This window comes from Silurus meridionalis, chromosome 21, assembly GCF_014805685.1.
Source record: "Silurus meridionalis isolate SWU-2019-XX chromosome 21, ASM1480568v1, whole genome shotgun sequence".
NCBI classification, from domain to species: Eukaryota; Metazoa; Chordata; class Actinopteri; order Siluriformes; family Siluridae; genus Silurus; species Silurus meridionalis.
The window spans coordinates 16,340,432-16,365,843 of record NC_060904.1 but is presented as its reverse complement, the minus strand read 5'-3'; the positions used below and the strand labels follow the sequence as shown (position 1 = coordinate 16,365,843).

The 25,412-nt window shown below is 38.8% G+C and overlaps 1 protein-coding gene across 3 annotated transcripts in view; it reads right to left on the bottom strand.

The window, feature by feature from the left end:
* The window catches only part of LOC124403618 (raftlin-like), a 96,905-nt gene that overhangs the window by 27,115 nt on the left and 44,378 nt on the right, over positions 1–25,412 (bottom strand). For 2 of the 3 annotated variants that reach the window (XR_006928919.1, XM_046877294.1), the window contains exons 4-8: positions 19,858–19,966; positions 16,194–16,431; positions 15,937–16,083; positions 12,139–12,342; positions 6,311–6,417 (exon numbers count right to left, since the gene is read on the bottom strand). Coding sequence is in view for 2 of the 3 variants with exons in the window: in XM_046877294.1 (XP_046733250.1) it covers positions 6,311–6,417; positions 12,139–12,342; positions 15,937–16,083; positions 16,194–16,431; positions 19,858–19,966 (805 nt within the window). In the remaining variant the exon portion in view is untranslated. The remainder of the gene's footprint in view (positions 1–6,310; positions 6,418–12,138; positions 12,343–15,936; positions 16,084–16,193; positions 16,432–19,857; positions 19,967–25,412) is intronic. The other variant, XM_046877295.1, reaches the window with a different exon arrangement.

The window sequence follows — 25,412 nt, the reverse complement described above, 5'->3', positions numbered from 1 at the left end:
CGTTCCTGACCTCAACCGAGAGTCTCCTTTATTTTGAATTTGGATTCTGTTTCGTGTCTAAATAGTATCTTTTCTGTGGAAATGTGAAAACTGGGACACAGTGTTCATCAAAAAGGAAAATACAGACTTCACGAGAAAGGATTTTTAAATTGCGATGTAAGGAAAGGAAGGAAGGAAGGAAGGAAGGAGGTAAATAATTTATAAAAGAAGGAAGAAAAGTATAGAGATGAAATGGATGGATGAATGGTTGGATAAATGTATGTATAGATAAATAAATAAAATGGAATGAAAGAGAGAAAGAGTGAAGATAGAAGGAGGAGGGAAGACAATAAAGGAAAGAAGGCAGGAAATAATGAAAGAGTAAGGAAGGGAAAGCAGGAAGAATTCAAGAACATTTCTATGTTTGGATTTGCCCAGTAGGAGCAGCTTGGTTTGGTGATGCTGGGATTTGAAATCATGACTTTCTGCTCCAAAGCCCAAGGCCTTAACCAGTGAGCTACCATGGATGAATGGATGGATGGACGGTGGGTTTGTTTGTTCAATCGATGGGTGGATGGAAGAAAAGTATAGAAGGAGTGAAAAAAGAAGAAAGAAAGTAATAGATGGATAAAAGGTTGGATATTTGTACGTAAAGATGGATGTTTGAATATGTATGTATGTATAGATGAATTAATTGGATGGAATGAAATGAAAGGGGGAAAAAAGGGAATAAAGAAAGGAAGAAGCACACTCAGAACAGGATGATGGATGGAAGGAAGAAAGATAGGAAGGAAGGAACTTGAGTCTGAATTTGACCATATTCTCCTCCAAAACACAAGTCAATAGGAAACCTTTAGCCTCCATAGTTGCGCTTGTTTGTTTCTTAACTTAGTTACATTTCCATCCTTCATGTCCAGCTGTGTCCATATGGATTCACACATTGCAAGTGAAAATTGTCCCTTTGAAAACATGGCTGTGTGTTTTCTCACCTCTGCAGGAGTTGGACAGGAAAGTACTGCCAAAGGACACATTTTAATGATCTTTCTGCTTTTCTGATATCACACTGCTCCCACGCTTGCATCGACCTTCAGACTTTCCTGCTTTTTGCTGTAGGAAGTGGTGCAAATTAGACACTTCATACTGGACTATGTTTATGAACTGGCCTTTAATGACTGTCCATGAGAAGATTTATTGGCACCCTGGTGTCCAATCTAATCATATAGTGTGATGAAGCAGATGAAGTGATGCTGAGAGATGAGATAATTGAGAATGACTTGAAAGTCATGTATGATCTGCTTTGGTCAACTGCTTAAGTGAATCCTCAACCAACAGGTGCCAGTATGGAATCTTTCGCTTACATTAGCGGCATTTTCGCTTGCTTTAGAGAGAGACAGGGTTTAGGTTTGTCTACACTTTCAAAGCCAATGAAAGAACTTCTCACTGCAGATTGGTGAATTTCAGTTTTTGGGTGAACAGCTGCTTCCTAAGGTCATGAATGATGTCACTTTTTTTGGGGCATGATATAGACACATGCCTATGCCCTCCAAAACAGCTCTACCAAAGATTGCTGTACTTCGTTTTTCACATGACAAAAAAACAAACATTTCGTTTGACACTAACATAACATATCATATAATTTGTAATGACCTATAGAAGAAAAAAGAGCACATTAAAACCCCTCTACTAAATACCCATTGAGTCAACCCCAAGAATCCAGAGAGCCACAGGAAACATTAACCAAGCATTAGATCGCTCCATAAACATGCAAGTCATTTGAAAAGATGTGAAATCAGCCTGTTTTTCTGCGGAGATTGAATTTTAAAAAAGTAGCCTTGAGCAGACTGATCATTCGGAGTAGACGATGCATTTCATCCAAACGTAACTCCAGGCTCTGTTCCTGCTGTGTTTATTACCGGATTGTTCTGAAAACTGGGTACATACATATTGTCATTTTTTGTGTGACAAACGCTGCAATATCTGCCGAAAGAGGATTGGAGCTCTAAGTGGTAATTACAGTCTAAAAACAGTACCATCCTTTCAACACCTCTTCAAGTTCTGGGGCTGAAAATGTCAGGCTGATTCATGCAAGAAATCCAATCACACTTTCAGCACAGAGCTCTACCACCAATCATTACGTTTAGTCGAGTACTTTGTAAAAAGGAATGCAGTTCGGTCTTCAGACAAGATTCGAAATCACAGAGCGCATTTTTTAAAAATGCTACTTCAGAGACAGTCAACATCTGGGGTCTAATAACAATGCTCTTAAGATGGTTTTCTTTTCAGTGGTTTAAAACTAATAACTATGCTGCCAAGGAGTAAATCTTCAAGTAAATCTCCTGCGGGAATAGTGAACAGGAAAAAGCTGGCCATGCGATGATAAGCCTGGGTCTTCATTGCATTATACGTCCAAGGTTGTCTTGTCTATCGATTTCCTTCAAGGCGCAATAATAGAGTGTGGACTCAATTTGAATTGTGTTGTACAAGGCATGGCTTGCTTTTCCACTGTACGACGCCGAACACTCTTCCGTTTTCCACTCTCGCGTAACTGTGTATCGCTTTATCAAGGGCATCAGGTGACATTTACAATGGAAAAAAAAAGATGACAAAACAGGAAAAGTATTTCTTCAAAGTGTGTCAATGTGTGTTTTGTATGTCACATGACCTAAAATGATCGGCGCTTTCTATCTTCGATATGCCTCCTGCAACAATTCATCACTCTGCTAATCTGGGAGCGATCGACGTCACTATCCTGGCATCCTGCAAAGGTCCTGCTCGCTAAATCGTATTAGGAAAAAATAGAAATGTCAACCTAATGTCATTCGTGTTGTTTTTTTTTTTTTTGTCATTAGCTAGCAAGCAACACAGGTCATGGTGCAATGCATACAGCATGAGAAGAGGTATAGAGGTACAGAGAGAGAGAGAGAGAGAGAGAGAGAGAGAGAGTGTGAAAGATAGACAGATCGAGTGAATAAGAAAGGCAGGGAGAGCCACCGGCTGAAGAAGCTCAAAACTCGATTACCGTGATAGCATCAGAATACACAACGTTTCTGACAACACGCCCACACACACATATTAGAGCATCACGAACCAATTCGAGTGTGACCGCTTTGGAATGAGTCGATGGAGACGCGGCACAACAGCTCATGTGAACAAAACATGTCTGGGGCTCAAATCCTAGCAACGGCAATGCCTATTAAACAGGTGGAGTTGACCAGAAATCCCATTTATCTTTGCCTCGCTATTTATCTTTTTCATTTGTGAACAAGTTGATGGTCTTAGGTGCGTTTGAGCCGACCTTATTTCTGAATGTAAAGATGTTTGTTTGAAGGAAGAGCACTGCAAAGCACATGTAGATACGATTGACATGGACAGATTTGAGCCCAAACAGCCATAAACTCTATCCATACTTTGTATCATGTTCACGTTCGAGCCTCCAGCACCAATGCTCAAGGAAGACATGCATCAAGTCTTTTTTTGTGTCCTGGGCCAAGGTGGTGGAAAAAACCTCCCCTAGCTGCATTTACATAAAGGTATAAAGAGTAGGAAAAGGTACTAAAGGTACAACCTTTTATAATACAAATTTAACTACACACTGAAAATAGCTCCAAACCCTTTGCATTGTATTGCTGTTGTAGCTGTACCGCACTTTTCACAATGCATGTATTTTTAAAGCAGCTTTACAGAGATAAATCAGTTACATATTTGTATAAAACAATGTATAATTTTGGTGCCTATACGTTTGTTTCTTATAATTGTACGTTTATCTCTATTGAACGCTTGTGGTGACTATAGAAAGGAAAAACCCCCTGAGATGGTATGAGGAAGAAACCGCATGGTATATCCCACCTACATCTTTCTAATATAGTTGGAGCTTAGTGGTGAAAGCATTAAAGTCCGGATCACAAAGTCATAAGTTCAAATCCCAGCACCACTCCCAACTTAACCACTCAGGTGTAAATTGCTCTGGATAATGCCAGAGGCAAACTTTATGATTTTTAATAGTCCTGTGCAATCGTTGCTTGTCAGACTGTGATCCCCATGTGACACTGTAGGATATCAGTTATCATAATATCAGACTGTAAAACTGACGCACACATGATTTTCTCCAAAGTTTTACGCCTTCAATTCGTAACCGATCAGTCCCGCGTTCTCTCGCTAATGGTAGCTAGCAGCAAACAAAAAATAACCTGTAGCGTTAAACTGGTTCATGACATAGCTTAAGAATAAAACATACAAATCATACAAGCACTCCTTTTCCCTCTTTCTCTTCCTGCTATATTGTCCAACTGACTCATTTCTACAATTTCCCTGAGGTGGTTTGAAGTTGTCACGCTAATTGCGTCATCAGGTTCGTTGCTCCTGTTGGTTCTTGGTTTGACGGCCCTCGTAGGAGAAGTCACACTGCAGAAAAGAGTCTGAAATCTTCTGACACTGAGAGAATTTCATCGTGGGGGAAAATATGATCTCAATGTCCATACCAATGTCAAACTAGCGATCAAAGACTACAGATTTTAGCTTTTATTAAAAAATTTGCCTCAAACGACCAATCCGTGGCCAAAATCGTACAGTGTGCACATGGCTTAAGGTCGTCTGCCAAATGCTATAAATGTAAATGTAAACTTAATAGACTCTGACATATCTAATATTAGCATTAGGTTCCGTTTCTTGACTACAAAGACAATGCAAAGACTTAAACAGTAAAAACACAAAGAAAAAACAAAGCAACCCAGACACAATACAACCTAACAGGTTTATAAACAGAGGCTAGGAAATAAAATGCAACAAAATTAAAATCGAGACATGGGTGTGACCAACCAGACACAACAATATAACTCATAAGGGACTGCAGGTGCTAATTACAGACAGGAGTTGAGGTCAGCTCTGATATTTGTGCCACAGCACCAAGTGGGTTCGAGTAGAAAAGGAATTTTCACTGACAAATTACCAAAGCGCAAACGTATATGTGTCCTCTAAAGACTCGACCATGAGGTACACCTAAGAAGAACCAGGTTATCCACTAATATGTAGTAAGACAAAATTTTCTTCCAATTATTCCTGCAATCCTTTGACAAATTTCAGATTTGATTTTACCCTTCATAGAGATAAAATCATAGAGTTGTGTTATATGTATAATCTAAGTGCGAAGGGTTTGATTATCAAAAATGTAAATAACCATAAATAATTAGGAATAAAATTTGGAGAACCACAGTATATCTCTAGTAGTTTTATCCAATCTTCTTGTCATCTGTAAAACTACGACAGTGTTTTAGTGCCATGTTACATTTTTTTTTTTTTATTAAATCTAAGATTACCAAAATAAAATCATTTGTACATCAGCAGTACAATAAAGTCGAAATATTTTGAGTATCAGGTTGAAACTGATTGAATATTTTGAGAAAATGCATGTTGAGGATTTGGTTAATTCATACTTAAGGTTAGGATTTACCAGTAAAGGCCGCATCAGCACGGAGTTATAATTAGTAAATGGACACTGCAGTGGTTATGTGGGAAACTTTATTTATTCAGAAGCAAACATCAGACAATGAGGAAATTGCCTCTTTTGTGCAGTCTGAAATGGTGACCAGTGGTCGACTTGAAGGATATCGATGGTTATATCTGAGTGCTTTTCAAAGAGATGATGTTTCTGAAGACACTATGAGAATGATGATCAAAGACATTAAACCGGAGGAGTTGAACACCTATGCTGGTACATAATCCAGGGTTTATCTCAACTCAACTCAACTCAACTCAACTCAACTCAACTCAACTCAACTCAAGCTTTATTGTCTTTCTTCCACATACACAATATACAAAAGAACAAAATGTCGTTACTAACGGACTGTGACTGTTAAACAGCAAGAGTAAGGAGCGAGAATAAAGTCGTATTGCTACGATTTTATTCTCGAAATTCCGACTTTTATTCTCAAAATATTCCAACATTATTCTCATATTGCTACGATATTATTCTCGTAATTTGGCACTAAAACACCATCGTAGTAAAACATTCTTCTCATGCAAGCATAAGAACTTAGTTCAAAACTAATATCATGCATGCTTTTGGATTTCAGGATTCTTTTTTTTCTGATACTCCATTCCTTCTATTTTTTTGTCTTGCATAAAAGCATTTGGACGCAGTCCACAATATGTTTCTGGTCTACCTCCAAACGGGCCGTGTGGGAGTGAAGTCAACTCTGTGAAATGTTAACCATGCGGTTGAATAAACTTCATGTCACCTCATAGATGATTATTGCCATAAAAAGGCATCTTGTTTCCCTCAACAGGTTCTTCGGTACGTATATGGCAGTACGGAACAAAGCGAGAGCTGACTCACGTTAATAATGGTCCACTGCTCGACCACGATGGCGTCGTAGGTTGCACTTGCACTGGAGTCTCCCTCTTGGAAAATAAACACGCTGTCGATGACCTTAGGCTGGGGATCTGAAGGGGGATAGAAGTGGAAGTTAAAGATGGTAGTCTGAATGTATGGCGGAAAAACCAGAGGAGTTAATCTTATAGGAAACACAGAGTAGACGGTAATGACATGCTAGACAGATAAAAAAAAGATAAAAAGACGGCAAGAGGTAATAAAGATCTGCAGTGAGAAGAAAGACACCTCGGGGTACGATTTCGACTGTTCGTCCATAGTGAAACCGGCTTTTAACTAATGAACGGCAACTCTAATTAATAGCTCGTCCTCTTCATTTAAACCATGGCTATTGGAACACGTTCAGCATAAAATAAAGAAGCCACAAGAGGCTCGTTTTCGAATTTAAGTTTGGCGTCTGAGATGGCTCCTGCTGTCCCTGCGCTTGGCCCTGATTGAGATACATTACCACGAGTGTACTGTTAATAAGCTCGGCAGGAGGCGATATACATGTGATGGAGAGTCTGGTGTTATTTTGGGTCGAGTGTTGTCTTCTGCTTTCTCATCTCGGTTCCTCCATCTTCGCTCTAATACTGTTTGTGTCTCCTTGCCAAGCCTCTTCAGATTTCATTAGCGAAGCTCAGGATGGCGGGGTAGGGGGGTGGAAAAATGGCTAGACTCAGGAGATAGAGAGGGAAAAAAAGATATGAAAGGGGACAATGGGAGGAAAAAACCTATTTAAAGCTCGACTCATTCGATTGAAGACATCTCAGTGCCCTTTTCAAACAGCGGCTATTGTTCTGACCAGCGTACGTCAGCTGTAATTGGAACGGTCTACTCGCGAGAATATTTCAATGGTCTCTAGACCATGAGAATTGGTATAATTAGCATTCGGCCATTCAAGGGATGCTGATAGAGACCAGCAAGGAAGAAGAAAAAGTCATTTTGGACCAGTTCAATACCAATTGCCATGACGACCTGAATGAGTTCCACATGGCACATGGATCTCATTCTGTATATATTGTGTACGATTGATTTGTATGTAGAAGACATTGTGATGTATCGGACAGTGGAGCTGCCTCAGAGCTTCAGCGTCCCTGGTTAGCGCCAGTGCCAGAAGTTATATTTATATTTGCAGCATTTAGCAGAACGACTTACAATTATTTCATTTATACGATTGAGCAGTTGAGGATTAAGGGTCCAACTGTGGCAGCTTGGTAACTTCAATCAGAAGCCCAACATCTTAACTTCACTCATGTGACTGAGTTTCCGCCTGGATTTCCAGTTTTACTCATACACCCCCAAAAAACATTATGATGTTAGGAAGTCAATGCAAATTCACTTGAATATGTGTGACTGATGGTCTGGTGAACCAGTCAGACTATATTCCCACTTCATGCCCAGTTTCCTAAAACTCTCTCCAGAATGATGTAGTTCTGTCCCTGGTCCTATTATATTTGTTCCTCATTCAGTTGTTTGTCACGGTTTTTGGAATGAAGTCTAGCATTATCTTTGACGACTCTATCTTTTAACCAAACTAACCATTCATTAGGGTTTTGTTCAGGGTTACTTGTTTTTTCCTAAGTGTTCTTTTGAAACATTTTCGTGTTAAGATGACAAAAATAAGCTACTGAACACTAAGTTGCCATGGACTCAGTGAGTAAGATGTGAGGAAAGGCTTAAATAACATGTCTGACTCATGTATATTTTAAAAAGTGCTCAGTACGAGGATTAAGTATGACACATTCAACCAGGAAGCTTGGGTTGCTGGGCAGATTTTTGAGAAGGTCAGCATTCACATGTTTTTTGTGCAGGAGTGCACTACGCACTTGTGCTTGAAGGTGAATACCAGACGTTGCGGCGAGTGTCGGTGTGCACTTGTTTGTGCATCTGCCTTTCATCTCTCAGGAAATTTAGCCTCATTCAATCGGCCTCCTTTGTGTGTGTGTGTGTGTGTGTGTGTGTGTGTGTGTGTGTGTGTGTGTGTGTGTGTGTGTGTGTGTCCGTTCCTTCCCCACCCCCGAATAAAAGAAAAAGTCAGCCGAGGTATCTTGGAAATTCCTTTCAGAGCAGTATAATGCCTTATTGGAAATTCATACGCAAAATACCCCTGCTTCACTTGGCATCTGAATATAGAAGGTGCGGCATGAATAGTTATGCATATGAATGTGTCACAGCTGCGGAGACTAATCCGTTTCTGACAAGGGTGAGGAGGAGAGGTGAGAAGAAACAGACGAAAGGAACCTTTTAGTCCACATTGTCCTTGTTTTTTTTTTTTTAGCCATGGTGGATCAAGAGATGTTCAGCAGGCAGGTTCATGTGGCTTTCCTGATCAATATCATGCCATACAAATCTTTCATCAGGCATTGAATTCTACACATTTAACAAATGGCTGATGTCTAACCCTCACCACAGAATCCAACAGAGACTCCAGTGCAGTAGCCAAGGTGTTAATACAGGGTTTTTCTTTTTGAAAAAATATGGAAGTTTAGCAGTGATTCCAGTGATTTCTGTTCAGGTTCTTTTTGAGCTGAGAGTAATCACGTGACGGGAATTTGCCAATAAATATTCGTTTGCATTTTTAATATCATCCTTTATATCTATTGATTTTCCTCAAGTGCAAGAAGAGTCATGGATGACTGGGACAAAAAAGGGCTAGCAGGGCTGAACCCACTTTCAATGGTGGAAAGTAGGGAAGTAAATTTAATTTGTTACTGTACATAAGTAGCTTTTTTTGAGTGTCTGTACTTTACTGAATTATTTCCATTTGGAGTGACTTTTTCACTACATTTCAAAAGTCAAACATTTGAAATTTTGCTCAACTACATTTTGTGAAATCAGTCGTTCCTGTTTTATCTATGAGGTTAAAAATGTAACCGCTCAAACACGCAGCAATCCACCAATCAGGGTCAAACGTGCGCTCTGTTATAAACTTGTTTTGATGGGCGCTCGATGTATCTACTGATCACCAACATACAGTTCAGCGACACTTTAACAGCAAGCAGAACATTTAGAGAGGAATGAATGAGGAAGAAACTCCAGACTCAAATTCGTCATACCACACGTGACCGTATTTACTCGATTATTTTAAAGTAGTTAAAAAGACGTTTTAGGCTCCTGATTATTTTAATATAAATCAGTGTTTTACTCATTAATATCATTCTATCAATAGATTGTTGTGCTAACAGTAACAGTTAAGTCATTTCGCATAAACTGAGTTGATTAAACCAATAATGGGAACATTATAGCTATAATAAATTATAGTACTTTGGATACATTTGAGACAAATACTTTTGTACTTTTATTCCATTGAAAGTTTATTCAGAGCACTTTTACTGGACTACTATTTTACATCGTGTATCCTTAACCCTAATACATGTTTTGTGTTCTTGGTCCACCACTGGCGCTTTTATATAAATGTGAATACAGTGATATCAGGTCACTGCCAGACTCTCATCAACCACATTTCCCATCAGACACCATGGCTTTTAAACACTTACTGATTAGTCCCACCTGTTTCCAATTGCAAAGTATACGCTCAGTTACCTTTGCATCATGTTTAAGGTTTGAAGGGTTTTCAATTCTAGCTTGTTCTACAATATTCTATTAGTTGATCACCTGACCATCTGCCTTTTCACGGATTCTGATTACTTCTATAAATGTGTTTATTGAATCTGTCTTAACCTGTATTTGCATAATTCCAGCATTCATTACATGGCATGTGAATTATTGACAGAGAAGAAGATAGATTAATCAAGCAAATTATGTTTGATTCAGAATGACAGTCAACAGAATTGTATTGTAAGTGGATTTGTTGTTTGAAAGCCAGTGTTTGGTATTCGGAAGAAATACAGAAACCCAGTCAACCATTACAGATCAAAACACTTACAAAAAAAAATCACAAATACAGATTTATTGTTGAGCCACTCATAAATATTAGATTTTTAGCTCTCTATCTAATATTCAGACCACCTCTCAAAGTGAAAAAAGTAAATATATCTTCCTGGAGCTGGAAATGGATGAAGCAGAGCAACATCAACAACATCAATAACTATCACGGTCCAGAGAACTCCATCAGGAGTTCCTAATCCATAGCCAAACTCATCCCAAAGCCTCTTGTGTAAACAGATTAGAGGAGATATACTATACTTCCTTAGTCTTCTGTCGAAACTGGCTGTAGATTGTGTCCACCCAGAATCCTCCGGGTTTCTGTGATCCTGTCACATTTTTACCTCATATCTGGAGAAGATCCAGAGTAGGAGTTTAGTGACGTGTGTTAAATCATTCGAATCACCAAGGGCAGAGATGATTGCAAAGAAGAGTTTGTTTTGGAGAAACTCCTCAAACTTCTCACGCTTTCTGTGGTTTGACTCATGACAAACGTGGACTTTATCACTAATTAGAATGGTCTTATATTTAGACTTTTCCGTTAAGGCTAGGAATTTCTTTTTCCATTTATGTGTATTTTTTTCACTTTTGTTAACTTACTTTCAGAGTATGTATAAATTGTCACCAAAAATCACTTTTTCACTGGACAGCTAGCTAGAACCATCGAGATAACCCAAAAAAGAGAATGTTTACGCTCATGCTAGCAAATCAGAACCATAAAATACATTTCCTAAAATCGAGATTTGCCTTGTTTAATGCAATTCAGGCTTTAATTTGATCAACATTATCTATACTTCACAGCTGAGGTAGCTCATAGTAGCTCGTTTTAAAGTTAATAGCATACATCAAGTTAGCTACAATGCGCTACAATACATAATTTATTTCTTAATTAATCAATTAATTAATTTTGGAACAATAATTTATTTATTTTTAAAGAGGTCTTTGTGTTGCTAAAGGAATGAGAACATATTAAAATGAATGCATTGATATAAAACCTGATTTTCTTTGCAGCTATTATTTTGAGATTAATTCATAGCAATGTATAGAAATAAATAAAAAAATCTTTTATATATATTATTGTCATTTTGTGATCAAGCTAACAATGTCTTCCATTCCTCTCTGGTCCTTTCTAGTTTTTCTCAATAAATTAGTCACCTTGCCAAGGGAACACGAATTGTAAGGTGTTTAACATGATCCTGTTACAACACGAAACCTTGTAATGTGATAAAAATGCTGACAAACGTCTTCTACCACACCAAGTACTTCAACCCTACAACTTAGAATAGCAGGAGTCTTCAATACCTAGTGGCGTGAAAAATGTGGAAAAATGAGTCAAATAACACTTGTCATTTCTGATTGCTTATTCAGAAAGCATCACAGGGGGACGCACTTCCTGCGCTCAGGCGCACGGAGTGTCGAAAGGCACCGCAACTAAATGCTTAATTATTTAGACGGAAAATAAAGGCAGTGATCGCTAATTCGATCTGGTTAATCGCTATGTTCAAAAACAGCTCATGCGTTTGTCTGGAGGAGATGAGTGAATGGGTCTGTTTAATCAGTCTCAAAGTCAGATTCGAATTAAACACCTGAAAAGAGAAGACACTTCAAAACAAGAAGAATAGATTCCAGATTCGGCGGTCGACTTGAGGATGGATTTCAAAAGGGTTTAAACGTGTTCACAAAAGGTGTAAAATGTTTCTGGGATCAGTCTGATTTTTACCGATTTTCTCTGTAAGATGCCGGTGTATTTTGAAACCCCTCTCTACTCACTACTCGTGTACTTTTATTCATCCGTGCAGTGTGCTTTGTTTGGCCATTTCCATTAGAGGATCAATAATGTAAGCATGTCTGTATGTGTGTACGTGTCTCCCTGTGATGCACTAATGGAAAAAAAAAAGCGTTCTCACCGTCGTCTTTGGCCAGACTGAAGTAGCCGTCGACCAGCGAGGCTCCGTTGTTGAAGTGCTGCGTCATGTTGTCCAGCCATTGGGCCTCGATGGCGCGACTGCCCTCGTCACCAGGCTGCACCTGCAGAGGCACCTTTACCGTGTAGTATTTCAGCGGCTGCTGGCGCCCACCGGGGTAGTTAAACAAGCCGAAAAGTTCAGCACCTGGGCATGAGGTAAAAAACATCATAATAATCTTTAATATGTGTGAAAATGCATTGAGTAGAAAGTACCCCTGGAACCTAAGTCAAATAAATTAGGTGAAAGAAAAGATGCTAGCTTTTAGGATCGAACAAAAACTCTGCAACCGGTAACCAGATCTACTGTAGTCCATGGCTAATCACTTATCCCCTAAGCAGCAGTCGCCTTCTTGGCTCTTGAGATGCAGTCCGGCCAGTTCATTTATCAGATTAAAAAGAAAGCAAGGGAAAGCAGGCTAACTAATTAGCTAAATCAGATAACCTGGTCCACAGCTCAAACAAGGACAAGGAGTCCCCAGCTGACTGTCTGCCTCGTCTCGATACAATTCTGCCGTCTCTATATGCTGAATTAGCTTTTACATCTGAAATATAGAAGCACAAAGTGCATCTAATGGATTAAAATAGGGTATGATGAATTTGTTTGTGTGCTTCGATCCGGCTGTGCTCGACCTCTCCCCCACACATTTTTCAGATCTATATTGGAACTAATGGATATTTGACCGAAAGGATAAATAGAGATGCACTTTCGCTCTGGCGGCTGTCGCTTGGACTGCTAGTGACCGTGTCCGAGCCATTTACTGTCTGTCTCTCTGAGGGCTGTGCAAAGCAAATGTGAGAACAGGATGTTTCCCGCCTACACGCGCACACAAATGCTAAGAAATCATCAGGGCTTCAGTTCTGTGGTTCTCTGTCAAACTCGGTTTAAAGCATGAATCATCTCTTCAGGGCTGGATGAGCGTTATGACAGGCAGTCAGAGAATTCACAGCTCGGTCACAGCCTTCGTCCTACGACCAGCTGTGCGTATATCACATCTCTGAACGCAACGCCACTAGCAAATGCGGCATCAAAACAGCCCTGTAACTTTCCGATTAACTTTTTTGACATCAGTCAGGTTTTTAGTCATAATGTAGAGCGATAGAAAATTATGGCAATGATGAAAAACGAAAGGAAAGGAAGGGACTATGCACCCCCCTCCTCTGGCTTCCTGTAGCTGCTACATCGGATTTATAACACTCCTGCTTGCCAACAAAATCAAAAATGGACAAGCACTGCTTTACCATACATTTAGGGCATTTGGCCAACGCCCTAATCCAGAGCGACTTACAATTATACAGCTGAGCAATTAAAGGTTAAGAACATTGCTCAAGGACTCAGACTTTTCAATCAGAAGTCCAACAGCTTATCCACTGGGCTACCACTTCCCACGCAGCTCTTATTGTACCCTGCACTGCACCAAGCTCCCTCCATCCTCTTCCACCACTCCACTTATCCCTCCATCATTTAGAGTTCATGAAAGACATGCATTGAGGTGGTGGAATAAAATTCGACCTTGTTGTCAGAAAAGTCAGACAACATCTAAAGACTTATCTCTTCCAGAAATAAAGAAATTAGCACTTGAGTGTAAACGCCATCTTTTGTGCAACCCACAAAATTCTTGATAACTTTATCTTGCTTTCTAATTAAGTAATTGCTGGTTACCTTTGGAAAATATGCAAATTTGAATCCTAAGGCTTTAAATGTTCTATGTTGAACCTTACAACAATGTGTTTTCGTGCCAGAAAGGGTCAGAGTAGAACATTTGAGTGGGACTTGTTCGTGCTAGTTCTCAAATGTTCTACTTCTTTTGCTAGCATGCACTGTGTACTATTGAGGTCAAATGAGCATCTATACCAATTCCAGATGCAACTTCAAACCAAATTTGTGAATAAAAACAAAAACAAAATGTCAATATTGTTGCTACTCTTAGACTGAACGGTCCTTCAGTGGTTGAAGTTCACTGGCAATATAAATGGTTCTTACAGCTATTATATGCAGTGCTTGGAACATAATAAACACTCAACATAGAATCTTTAATGGTGCCCCAAGAGGACAACCGAAGTACCCTTAAGAGTGTAGAATGTGCAAGTTTTTCGAACAATATTACTAAACAACAAGCATGCCCTCTATAGAAATAAGATTAATTTATTAACTGGAATTCACAGCCTATCCTGGGAATACTGACGGCAATGTGGGAATACATTCTGGACAGGACACTAGTTGATCTCAGGGAACCATGTAAACATTCACACACTTATTCATACTGAGACAAATTTGACTTTTTTACTCTAGTTATTGGCAGTTTTTTCTGATGTGAAGGAAACCAGAGAACTTGGAGGAAACACACTTGAACATGGGGGAAACATAGCGAAATGGAAACTAGATAAAGTTTTGCTTGTGAAGTGTAGAACTATGTTGACAATGTTTCTGAAAGAGCTCCTTTAACAAGCGGCCCTTGAGTTGATAAAACATTGGAACCGGTATTCGGACAAAGAACCCCATGTAACCCCTGAGGGACCTATTATTAATGGGAAGTCAGTGTGGGACTGTTTAAACAGTCTTGGACCCCAGCGCTGGTCAAGAGCAAAGGTCTCGCTGTAAACAAGAAAACAAGCACACAAACAGAATTATAGTCAGTCACATTTGTCAAAATGTTGTCCAGACCATGCCTGGGTCACCACTCTCTCGGGCATTGCAACAACCCCTTTCCTAATCCTTTCTCTCTGAACTATTTTAGTCCACATAAACACATTTCTACAATCCCCGAAGCCTTGACGTCTGTCCTCCCAAAGGATTAAAAGCTTGGGAATGTTTGGATATGCATAGTTTTTCTTTTCAAAATATCAAAACATCAGACAAACATGTAATACAACCTCCCTGTCTTCCTCTCATATGGAGTAAGCCTCAACCTCACCTCTTTTCACATTAGTGACCTCATGAGCAAACATATGACTAAATACCAAATGTGCACGCCATCATATTTTCTTCCAGGCTAAGCGTCTAGAGGATTAGGAGCCTTGGGTCAGATGGTAGCCCTGGGATTTCTTTTCCTTACTGACTCCTCCTCCTCTTCATACTCTTCCTTCACCTCCAAACTCGATCATTTCCTCGTCCAGATGGAGCACAAGCTCCGATCACCAGGCATCCCAGCATGCCTCGTTTCACACTACATGGCATACGGCTTGAACAATTCCACGTTTTCTGATTCTCGCACAAACAGCAAGAGCGAGAGCCGCCATCTGGTTTTTCATGAAAACAGCCCAAACGAGACTTGATCTAAAACCCTGCGCGCTTTTCAGAATTGCCGAGGTAACGCTCTGTAAAGCTGTCGCCCATGCACTCGGCGGGTTAGGGAACGATTGAAAAGTTTGAATGTTTGGAAAAGAGTATTTTTTTGCTTTTTTTTTCAGCACAGTCAACATTAACCGCCAAATGACACAACTCTCTTAACTTCCTGTGCTACCTAGAAATTGGTCTTAACTTCTTTGTTACACGTGGTTTTCTTGTGTATACCAGTAATCACTGGAGGAAAACCATCTGTAGTGACTTGTGTAAGTATTTGTTCAACATGTAAGCTAATAATAAAAAAAAAAAGGATTAATTGAAAAATCAAGCAAAAGGACTTTCATACTCATATTGAACCTGATGCTCCCACCACCATGCTACATCTTGCAGAGTCCAAGGTTTAACACTATTCTACAAAGAACAGGAGGTAATACTTGTGCTGAAAACAATCCTCACCACATTTGCCTAGAGTCGGCCTGCAGGGTTTTTCATTCCCGTCCTTGTCTTTGGCCTTGTTGTTGGGCGATGGTATATCTTCCTGCTCTCCATCACAACACTCCGATTTAGAAACCGTGGACACCACGTCTGAGAGAGCATCTCCACCTGTTACAACAATACGATTGTTTGTTATTCTGACATCTATCCAACTCCATCGAGCTTCCCAAAAAATCTGCCAATAAGAGTCACCACGTTTACAAAATCAGCACCTATACCTCGAGAGGATTTTGGCTCTTCCGTCTCTCCATCTGCAGCCCAGTCCTCTGCGCCGCTCTCACCCTGATGACTCGGGCTCGCTGTGAGCTCCGAGCATCGTAAAGAACTCGGACTGGAGTGCAAAGACAAGGACGCCTCTGCAAGGCCTCCTCGTGATGTGACGCGATGATGGAGACCGGACGGTTCCTGGATAAAGCCGGAAAACAAGATGCCCTGGTCGGCTGCATCCTGAATCTGCTGGAAATGACGAGTGGATAAAAGTAAGCATTCGATTGTACTAGAAGCGCAGTCGCAGTCAAATGGATCGAATACCTCTTTAACAAGGGCCTTAGTGTAGTGACGGCTTCCAAATTAGATTTCGGAAAAAAATGACATGATGAGTCTAGCATTCATTAAAATGAAATAAAATGAAATTAACATTGACTGAGAGCAGTAGGGACGATTCTACATAATGCATAAGAAACTCTACTAATTGAGTCAGTGTCAGGTCAATAACAACATTAATGCCATAATTCATCATGGAAAAAAATGAAGGAACTGGTGAGGGAACAGAAGCTTTTTACATTGATTTAGTTTATATACAAGCATTTATTAAAATAATAAAGAAAACATTTTCTGCTTGCTGGTTACATTATCGGGGAGATATTAATAATTTATTATTTCTGTATTACCCGTTATTGACGTATTGACATGAATGCTGAACTGTTATTAAACACATTCATCCACTTTTGCTGTGTTGCCATGCAACACTATTCATGTGGCATTTATTACTATTGCTATTATTATTATTATTATTATTATTATTATTATTATTATTACTATTATGACTAATTATAAATTAGTTAGCTATGAATAAAGCATTAGTTAATACCTAATAAAAGATACATTTTATTCACTCTAATGCTAATAAACTGATAGATTTCCTGAGCAAAGCCAGAAATGTCGTTAAATGAGTTTTTCTACAAATGAGTGTGGAAAAATATATTTAAAATAATTATTGATTACAATCATGAGAAAAACAAATAAGTTTGTTGTTTTTACGCCCATGTAATTACCACAGGACATTTTTTTAAAGACTAGCAACTATTTCGTTAGCCTCAATAAAAATGCAAATAAATTAATAAAAAAAGCAGGTAAAAAAAATCTGTTATTTTGCAATAACTAACATTTTGCTTATAATCCAATAATATTTGTGTCACTAATTTATTAATGGTTATTTATTAAAAGACAATTGGTTAAAACACACACAATTATGATTATGGCCTTTATTAGTGCCATTATTGATTATATTAAACCATACTATAACATGAGAAAGATTAAAGAAAAAGTTTCATGTATTTGTTCTGTTATTTAAAAAAGAAATTAAATATATAAAAATATAATCTTTCAGTTTATATTATATTTATTATAATTATACTTAAAATAATATAAACTCAAGGAAACCTTTTTTTGAAATAAGTAGATTAAAAAAAATTGAGTTTAATTTTGTTTAAGAATTATTGCATTTTTTAAAGAGTGCTATATAAATATACTGTACTATTTACATCAGGTTTGCATAATAAATAAATAATTTCTCTATCATCTATGAACATGAGGTTATTATAGAGCACGTTATAAAGCAACTGAAATCTCAGGGAACTATATTCAGTGGCGTATGGATATTTCATACTACCGTCTTTTTAAATGAATAGATCAATTCATAAATTAATTGGAGATATTGAATCGGTGATAAATGATTTGTTAGAGTGGCTTAATAACTAACGAGTGACATGATGTAGAGGATGACCGTTGCTTTATTCACCGACATGTTCACAGCGGGAGGTTTTCAGACCATGAACAAAAAGCGTATTTTTCTGGGTTTTTTCCTGCACCTGACCTTGACTTTTTCAGGGGATGCTCACGGAATAAAACAGCGGGATACCAGGAAAGCAAGTTAAGTCTAAACATCAAGAAGTAGCAAAAAAAAAAAAAAAAGGAGAGGTCAAAGGATCTCAGGACTCACACACACAAACACACAGATGGTGGATACAGATTTATACATTATATGAACAGAACAATAGATTAATATTCAACCCTTAGAAGGTCAAAGTGTCCAATTTTGGTCTCAGTTTTAAATATCATAAGAAAAACATGCTAAAGGGTAAGATTCCGCACAACCCTTGGGACATAAGGTCAAGAAAATTAAATTGCACTTAGCGTTTTGGCTTTTAGGAATACTTCTTGATTGCCACAGGTGAGAAAATGGTTGAATAGATAATAAAGGAAAAGGCCACACATTTAATATGTTCAGATTGAAATATTTTGGATTAGTTTAGGTGCTAATTTGGTATTTTCTTTATGCTTGCGAGAGATTAGAGCAACGGAGTTACAATGGAGTTACAATAGGAGACCAAAAATGAACTATTTCATACATAAGAAATATTTAGATTTTGGCTGCTAAAAAACTTCAAGTGCAGAATAATGGAGAAAGTTTGCGAAAGGTAAGTCCCAGAATGCACTGCAACTATAAGATAGCACAGTTTTGACAATAGTTAGCAAGTTAGATATCAGTGTGGTGACTATCATGATGAGGATTTTGACAGTGATATTATAACAAACACTAAATCTTTTGGAAAAAATCTGGAGTTTTAACTGTTAAAGTAGATTTTACAGATGAGACGATGAAAAAGAACTAAAATCCACAGCAACACAACTGGTTTGTGTAATGAAAGGAAAAAAAACAAATCTGGTTGTCTTCAATTCAGCTCTCTTTATTGTCAAACGTGTCAAGGCTGAATGATAATCCGCATTATTCGCGACAATCACATTGTATCCAAAGCAATTATTTAAAACCTGGGCCGCTGTCGCTTGCTGGAATTGGCTTATTCAGTATTAAGTATCCTGATTAGCATGGCTGTAGTCGAAGGCCAGGCCTCCTTGTGCTCAGCGCCTCCTGAAATCGGTTGTGTTCCTGCCCCGTCTATGCCTTTGTCAGTTTGCATTTGAAAAAGCCAATATGCGAATACTCATCAAGTGAAATTGAGTTGTTAGCTGTCAAGAAATGCTAATGACGCCATTCTCCATTTGGCTGCTTTAATAAAACACCGCCCGAGGTCTTAGACTCTGATGGCGACGAAAGTCTCTTCGGCGACAAGCACCGGTTTATTCTGTCTAACATTAAAAACCCACAGAAGCATCCAGTCCCTGTTTTCCAGCCCCGTTGTTTAATGCATTACTGCACATTTACGCCCGGGGTCCGTCATTATATTTTCCAACAATATGCCAAATGAAATTGCGCAGATAAGAAGCCGTCGCTCTGTCGCCCGTCGCCTCTGATAGTAATTCATTTGTCGACGGAGAAAGGGCAGCTCGAATCATTTCCTTTCTTTTTTTCCCGATCCAGCCGCGGAAGATTGATGTCGCGATGGTTCCTTGAGGAGTAATAACTTTTTGCGTGGATATGCATATCAACGAAACAAGTTCACGGAGGCGCTGAACGTATGGGGCCCTGTTCGCTTTTTAATATCAATCCAATTAAAGCATGAGTGATGCCTGTTGTGGATTCAGACCTTCTTCAGGCCATCTTTCATTTAAAGGGCCCTGTTCCTGCTGGTCGCATTTGGATCTGATATGAGGACAGGATGTGCGTATTCAGTCAAGAAAAAAAATCTAACAGACACTTACTTTTTTCACGTATCCCTGGATGTGCTCCGGGGTCGGAGTATGATCTGCAGACAAACACTCCTCCAGCTTCAGATGGTACGGCTCAAACTCTGATGGACTTTTCTCTGAACTAGAATGAAAGAAATAGAACGAGACATACATATTATAACCTTATGATGATAAATTCTAAAATCTGATTGGCCAGAAGGACCTACCGCTACCTTGAGTGAGACTGGCCCCCACCTGTGCACTCAACAATATAAATGCACACCTTCCAGCCAATCAGAATCAAGTATTCAAACAGGCTATAGTATAAAATAATATTTTAACAATAATTGTATATAGAACGTTATTATTGGTTCTTTGTTTTTTTATTAAATCAAATCAACAATGTCTGATCTGTAGCTTACATCCCAAACCCTATTTTATTGTAAAAGCTATCTATGTGAGAAGTGAGAAAAAACGAGTCTGGAGAAAATAAGTGTTCTTGCTACAAAGCATGAAATAAATCCATCATCCATTTCCCTGAAGCAAAACTGTCTCTAATATGTGGGTAAAGTTGCTTTGTCTGTGCTTCTCCCTTCACTGAGAAAGCTATTAGCAAGCTAAGGAATATTAATGAAATTAGTGGTCTGACTTATGAATATTGATGACGAGTGGGCAGTGTCTGGGAAAACAGACCAGCAGTTTACAAAAGCAGAAAATAGCACTTTGTTACCACTGATTGTGTCTTATAATATAAAAAATGTCTGAAAATATTGGGATATCCAACATAAAACAGCATATGGACAAACGTCTATGGACACCGGACTATAAGGGGAATTTTAAACACCCCATTCTACACTTACAATTTAACAGATTTGCTGTTATAGTAACCTCCACTTTTCTGGGAAGACATTCCACTAGATTTTGGCTACACTCATCCGGTTTAAAAATGCCGTTTTTGACATTAACATGAACATAACAACATCCACACTGAAAGTCTGAAAACGCTTACTGTACTGCACATGTGCAAATCATAAGACGCTTCGACTTGCTTGTGGTTATTTACTTTCCGGCTCTTTAAAACATTGTGGCAATGACAAAAAACACGTCATCGTTTTCAGAATCTTTCGTCTTCACAACAGCTTTTTCAAATGTAACCACTTTGGAGAGCGTTTTCAAAAAGCCGTCTCAGTGTTGACACTGTCAAAATGAAAAGAAAAATATGCGTTTTCAAACGAAACTGTATTAGTGTGGACATGATCCTAGGAGTGTGCATGTTGAAGACCAGACTGGAAAATGATACACGTGTCATACTTTTTATTTTGTCCTCCATGTTGGATTTTTTTTTACTTGCCCCATTTGCAACTTGATCGCTTTAAAGGAAAAAATGCTCTGTGGTACATAATCACCATTTGCATTTTATTAATTTTTTTTTCTGTAAGCAGTCAGGTGTAAAAAAAAAAAGGTGTAAAAAAATAAAAATAAATAAATAATAAAAAAAAAAAAAAGAAAAGAAGAGAAAACTAAACATTTTTTAATTATACGATGTATTGCTATACTGTAGTTTAACTGGCTGATAAAAAAGAATAATAATAACATTTATAAATAAATAAACCTTAGATAAAGATTATTCTACATAAGCTTTTTGTGAACAACAAACACATTCTGTTGTATTAATTAAAGTAAATTGTATATCATTCTTTCCTCCCCAAACTGTTGCTTCTTATTTGATTTAAATTGTTTATCATTGATAGTTATGCCAGAGTCCTCAGCTTGGGTTCATATCGTCTTTGGGAAATCACTGGGGTTGATGTATTCGTTAGATCCGTTGCTGGAAATAAAACCGGGGCAGCCTCACCTCGTCTCCAAATAAAGCAAAAAAGAAGAACTTTGCCTGTCCAAAATAAACATATTGCAAGACTTGTGCCGTTATTTCTTCATTCCATGTAGTTCACGGTGATATTGTAATGCATGCAGGCTTATTTTTTTTCCAGAGCTCATGATGTCTGGAAGTGACGAATCGATGTGGGTCACGCATAATTCTTAACACACACACACACACACACACACACACACACACACACACACATGCACAAAGTCAAACACTTGTGAAATTCGATAAGTTCTATAAAACTTCAGCAGCTGTTAATCCAGATGGGTTTTTTCTCTCCTCTGTTTGAAATGTACATTTACTTCATATACTGTAGAGCTCCCACCCACCCTCCATCCTGTTGACACTTATGACACCAGAGACACACTCTTGAGCTCCTTACATCTTCCTTTTCTTTTGTGTGTCTGTCTGTGTGTGTGTGTGTGTGTGTGTGTGTGAGGGCGAAAGAGGAAGAGGCAGACACCACAGAGAATTCAACCCACCAACAGCATGGCTATTCCTGCTACACAACCCAGCAGGAATCAGACTCACCTCGGGCACAGCGCTCAGCTTGATACACACACACACACACACACACACACACAACCACCAAACGCACACAGCCCAAACACAAACACCATACACAGACACACACACTCTGTGCTGCAGGCACATATTTGCGCCTCCTGACGACACACAGCCATCTGCTGCCTACATACAGCTTTCCTCATGTCGCCATGTGACTCCCTTGACACATGCTCAAACCTGCTTCTGCCTTCACACACACACACACACACACACACACACACACACACACACACACACACACACAGACACACACATTTCTTACTTGAATATCTTGTCTCAGAGAAATTGTGTCTCATAGCTAGCAATGAAATCTGATGGTTGGCTAACCAGCGCCTACTAGCTTTAATGGATATTAGCATTTCAAACTTCAAGTGTAGATCTTTTGACTTTGCCTTATGTATCGATATACGCTGAGGTAAATGCTAAGCTCTGGATTAAAAGGAAGGTATACGGTCAAAAAGTCACTGTTCAATCCTCACAGGAACAATTTTCACTCAGCTGTCAGTGCTGAATGTTGACATGTTGACACCTAGAGACATGAATATCATTGGCAGGTCACTGCCAGGTTCAAACTCAGGCTCAAACACAAGTACACCAACATCTTCATTCATGGCCGCCCTGGAATCTAACTACTAACACATACTTCATACTTCACAATCACTGTCATACTAATTATTCACACCTGTTTCTAATTACACACACACACACATTCACACACACACACACACGTAGTCTTTGATTCATTCAGCTCATTGTGAAGTATACACTCAGGTGCTGTTGTGTCTTTGTTTGCCAAGCCTTTGTATCCTGTTTGCCACTTTAGATCTCAACCCTGTACTGTGTTCTCGATTATAGCCTGTCCTTTACTATACTGTTTGTTCACCTCCTGATAATGTTGCCATTTACTTAGGGCCCGACTACTTTTTCCTACCTGTTGCATCTGTCCAGCATTATTAACGTTGCAGTTATCCATTCGCAAGGTATCTAACGTGAATAGCTTGTGATAAGCGAATCAGTTTTTTGACCGAGTAACTGATTTAACTTATTGTACAATAATAACGTGGATTTTAGTTTCAACACCATTCATTTTATTAATGCACATTTCTGTTTGTCCAATTTTATGAAAAAGATATAAATAAATATAAACGAGGCGAAATTAAAACCTCAACGCCAAACACATTTATACGTGATGTGCTTTCTTTGCTCAGATGTAAAAAATAAATAAAATAAACTCGACCGAAAAAACTTTTTCATCACTAAAGATTTATTTTAATGCTGTGCCAAGTCTCAATGAGTCTCTTGGCAATCAGCACCGAAATCCGCCATGATGCACAAGTGCGTCAATTAAAACCGTCCGTGTGGAAACATAGCAAAAGTTCCGTTTGGTGTCCTCATGATTTACGTAATTAAAAACATCATAATTACTTTAAAACATTTATGAGAATATTTTGTCTTCATGCTCTTTCTTGAGGTTTCACCAATAATAAACATACATTTGCATAAAGCATCACATATTTGTCAATGCGCATGTTGAATAGAGTGATAAAAACTTGAAATGTGAGATTGAGTTGCGATTAATATCGAGTTAATTCATGGCAATCGTGCGATTAAATATTTTAATCGTTGTAATGCTATAGATAGATAGATAGATAGATAGATAGATAGATAGATAGATAGATAGATAGATAGATAGATAGATAGATAGATAGATAGATAGAAGGTTGGAAGATAGATAGATAGATATCTATATGATATGATAGTTATCATATAGGGCATATAGTTAATAATACATTGTAATGCATGTAGAGTGACCAAAACAACATTTTTCTACTGACATTCTGTCAACTTCAAACAATATCTGGCCTTAGGTCTTGGTAAAAATCCAGATTTTAAAATGCTGTGGATTATCTTCAGGCTTTTTCAATAAGCTTTTCATTAATGCAAGAGCGAATATACAGAATGATGAGCGCTGTGCTTTCTGCTTTCCTTCTTTCTTCAGTAAATGCTTTATTCTAGCTCGGGTCCTCCTGGTTTAAATTATTCATTTGCTTATATTTTGGCAAGCAGAACCAATTTAGATTGTCATCTAAAAATCATGGGCCTGTGTAAACAATAATAAACGGTTGGTCAAATTGTCTGTGGGAGTGGGCGGGGTTCGGTTAGAAGTCCTGGAATATTCAACATCCATGTAATCAGGATAAGCTTGTGAATTATAGTTAATTAGCATAAATGGAGGTGGCTTTTGTCAAGGGGTGGGATTTAATTGGCTTGGAATGAGTGTTGGAATGAGTGTTGCTCAAAATTGCTGATTGCACCTTAAATCCAAATTGCATTGAGAATTTCCCAAAGCATTGTTCTAGCTAAGCGAGCTAGTTGGTAGGCAGCACAGATGTTGACTTGTCTGTTTCACTGATAATCGCAGCTGGATCGCACCGTTGGCGAAACTCAGCCTGTCGATGATTCTTGTGTGTGTTTGTGTGTGTTTGCCTAAAGTAGTACTCTTAGTGATCATATCAAACAGACACCAGAAGCGATGTTTCGAAGTCTTGCGGCAGCATCCTGTTGTACGTGTGCATGCGTGCGTGTATGTGTGTGTGTTTGTATGACCGCATTGCCATGACAACACTGTCACTTTGAATCCACTGTATGTGTGTTTCACAATCTTTCATCAGTGCATTAATTATGTAGCACTGCCTATTTGCCCAACCATGAATAATATTCTGCGAGCAGATCGCCCTTAATGGGATCCCCCGTCGCACCTCACCCAGAGCGCAGCGCACTACAATTTCCCAATGATCTTGAATAAATTACCCAGCATTCCCCACTGAAGTGGAACAGCGTATAAAAAAAATAAAGGAACCCCAAGACCTTGTGATGGCTGACATTTGAAATTAGAAAAAGCCACTAACCCCCCTCCCTCCCTCCCTCCCTCCCTCAGTTTTCTATTATGCCCTGACTAATGTCCAGCCTATGATATTTAAAATCCCAATGCTCCTGTCAAGGCGGCCATGTTGTTTACCTGTCTATACTAAGACAGGTGTGCTGATGGATTAGCGCTGTGGTTTGTAGGCAGCGGGCGTTTTAGCGCTAAAGCTAATCCACACAGGAAGAACCAGCCCCAAAACATGGCTCG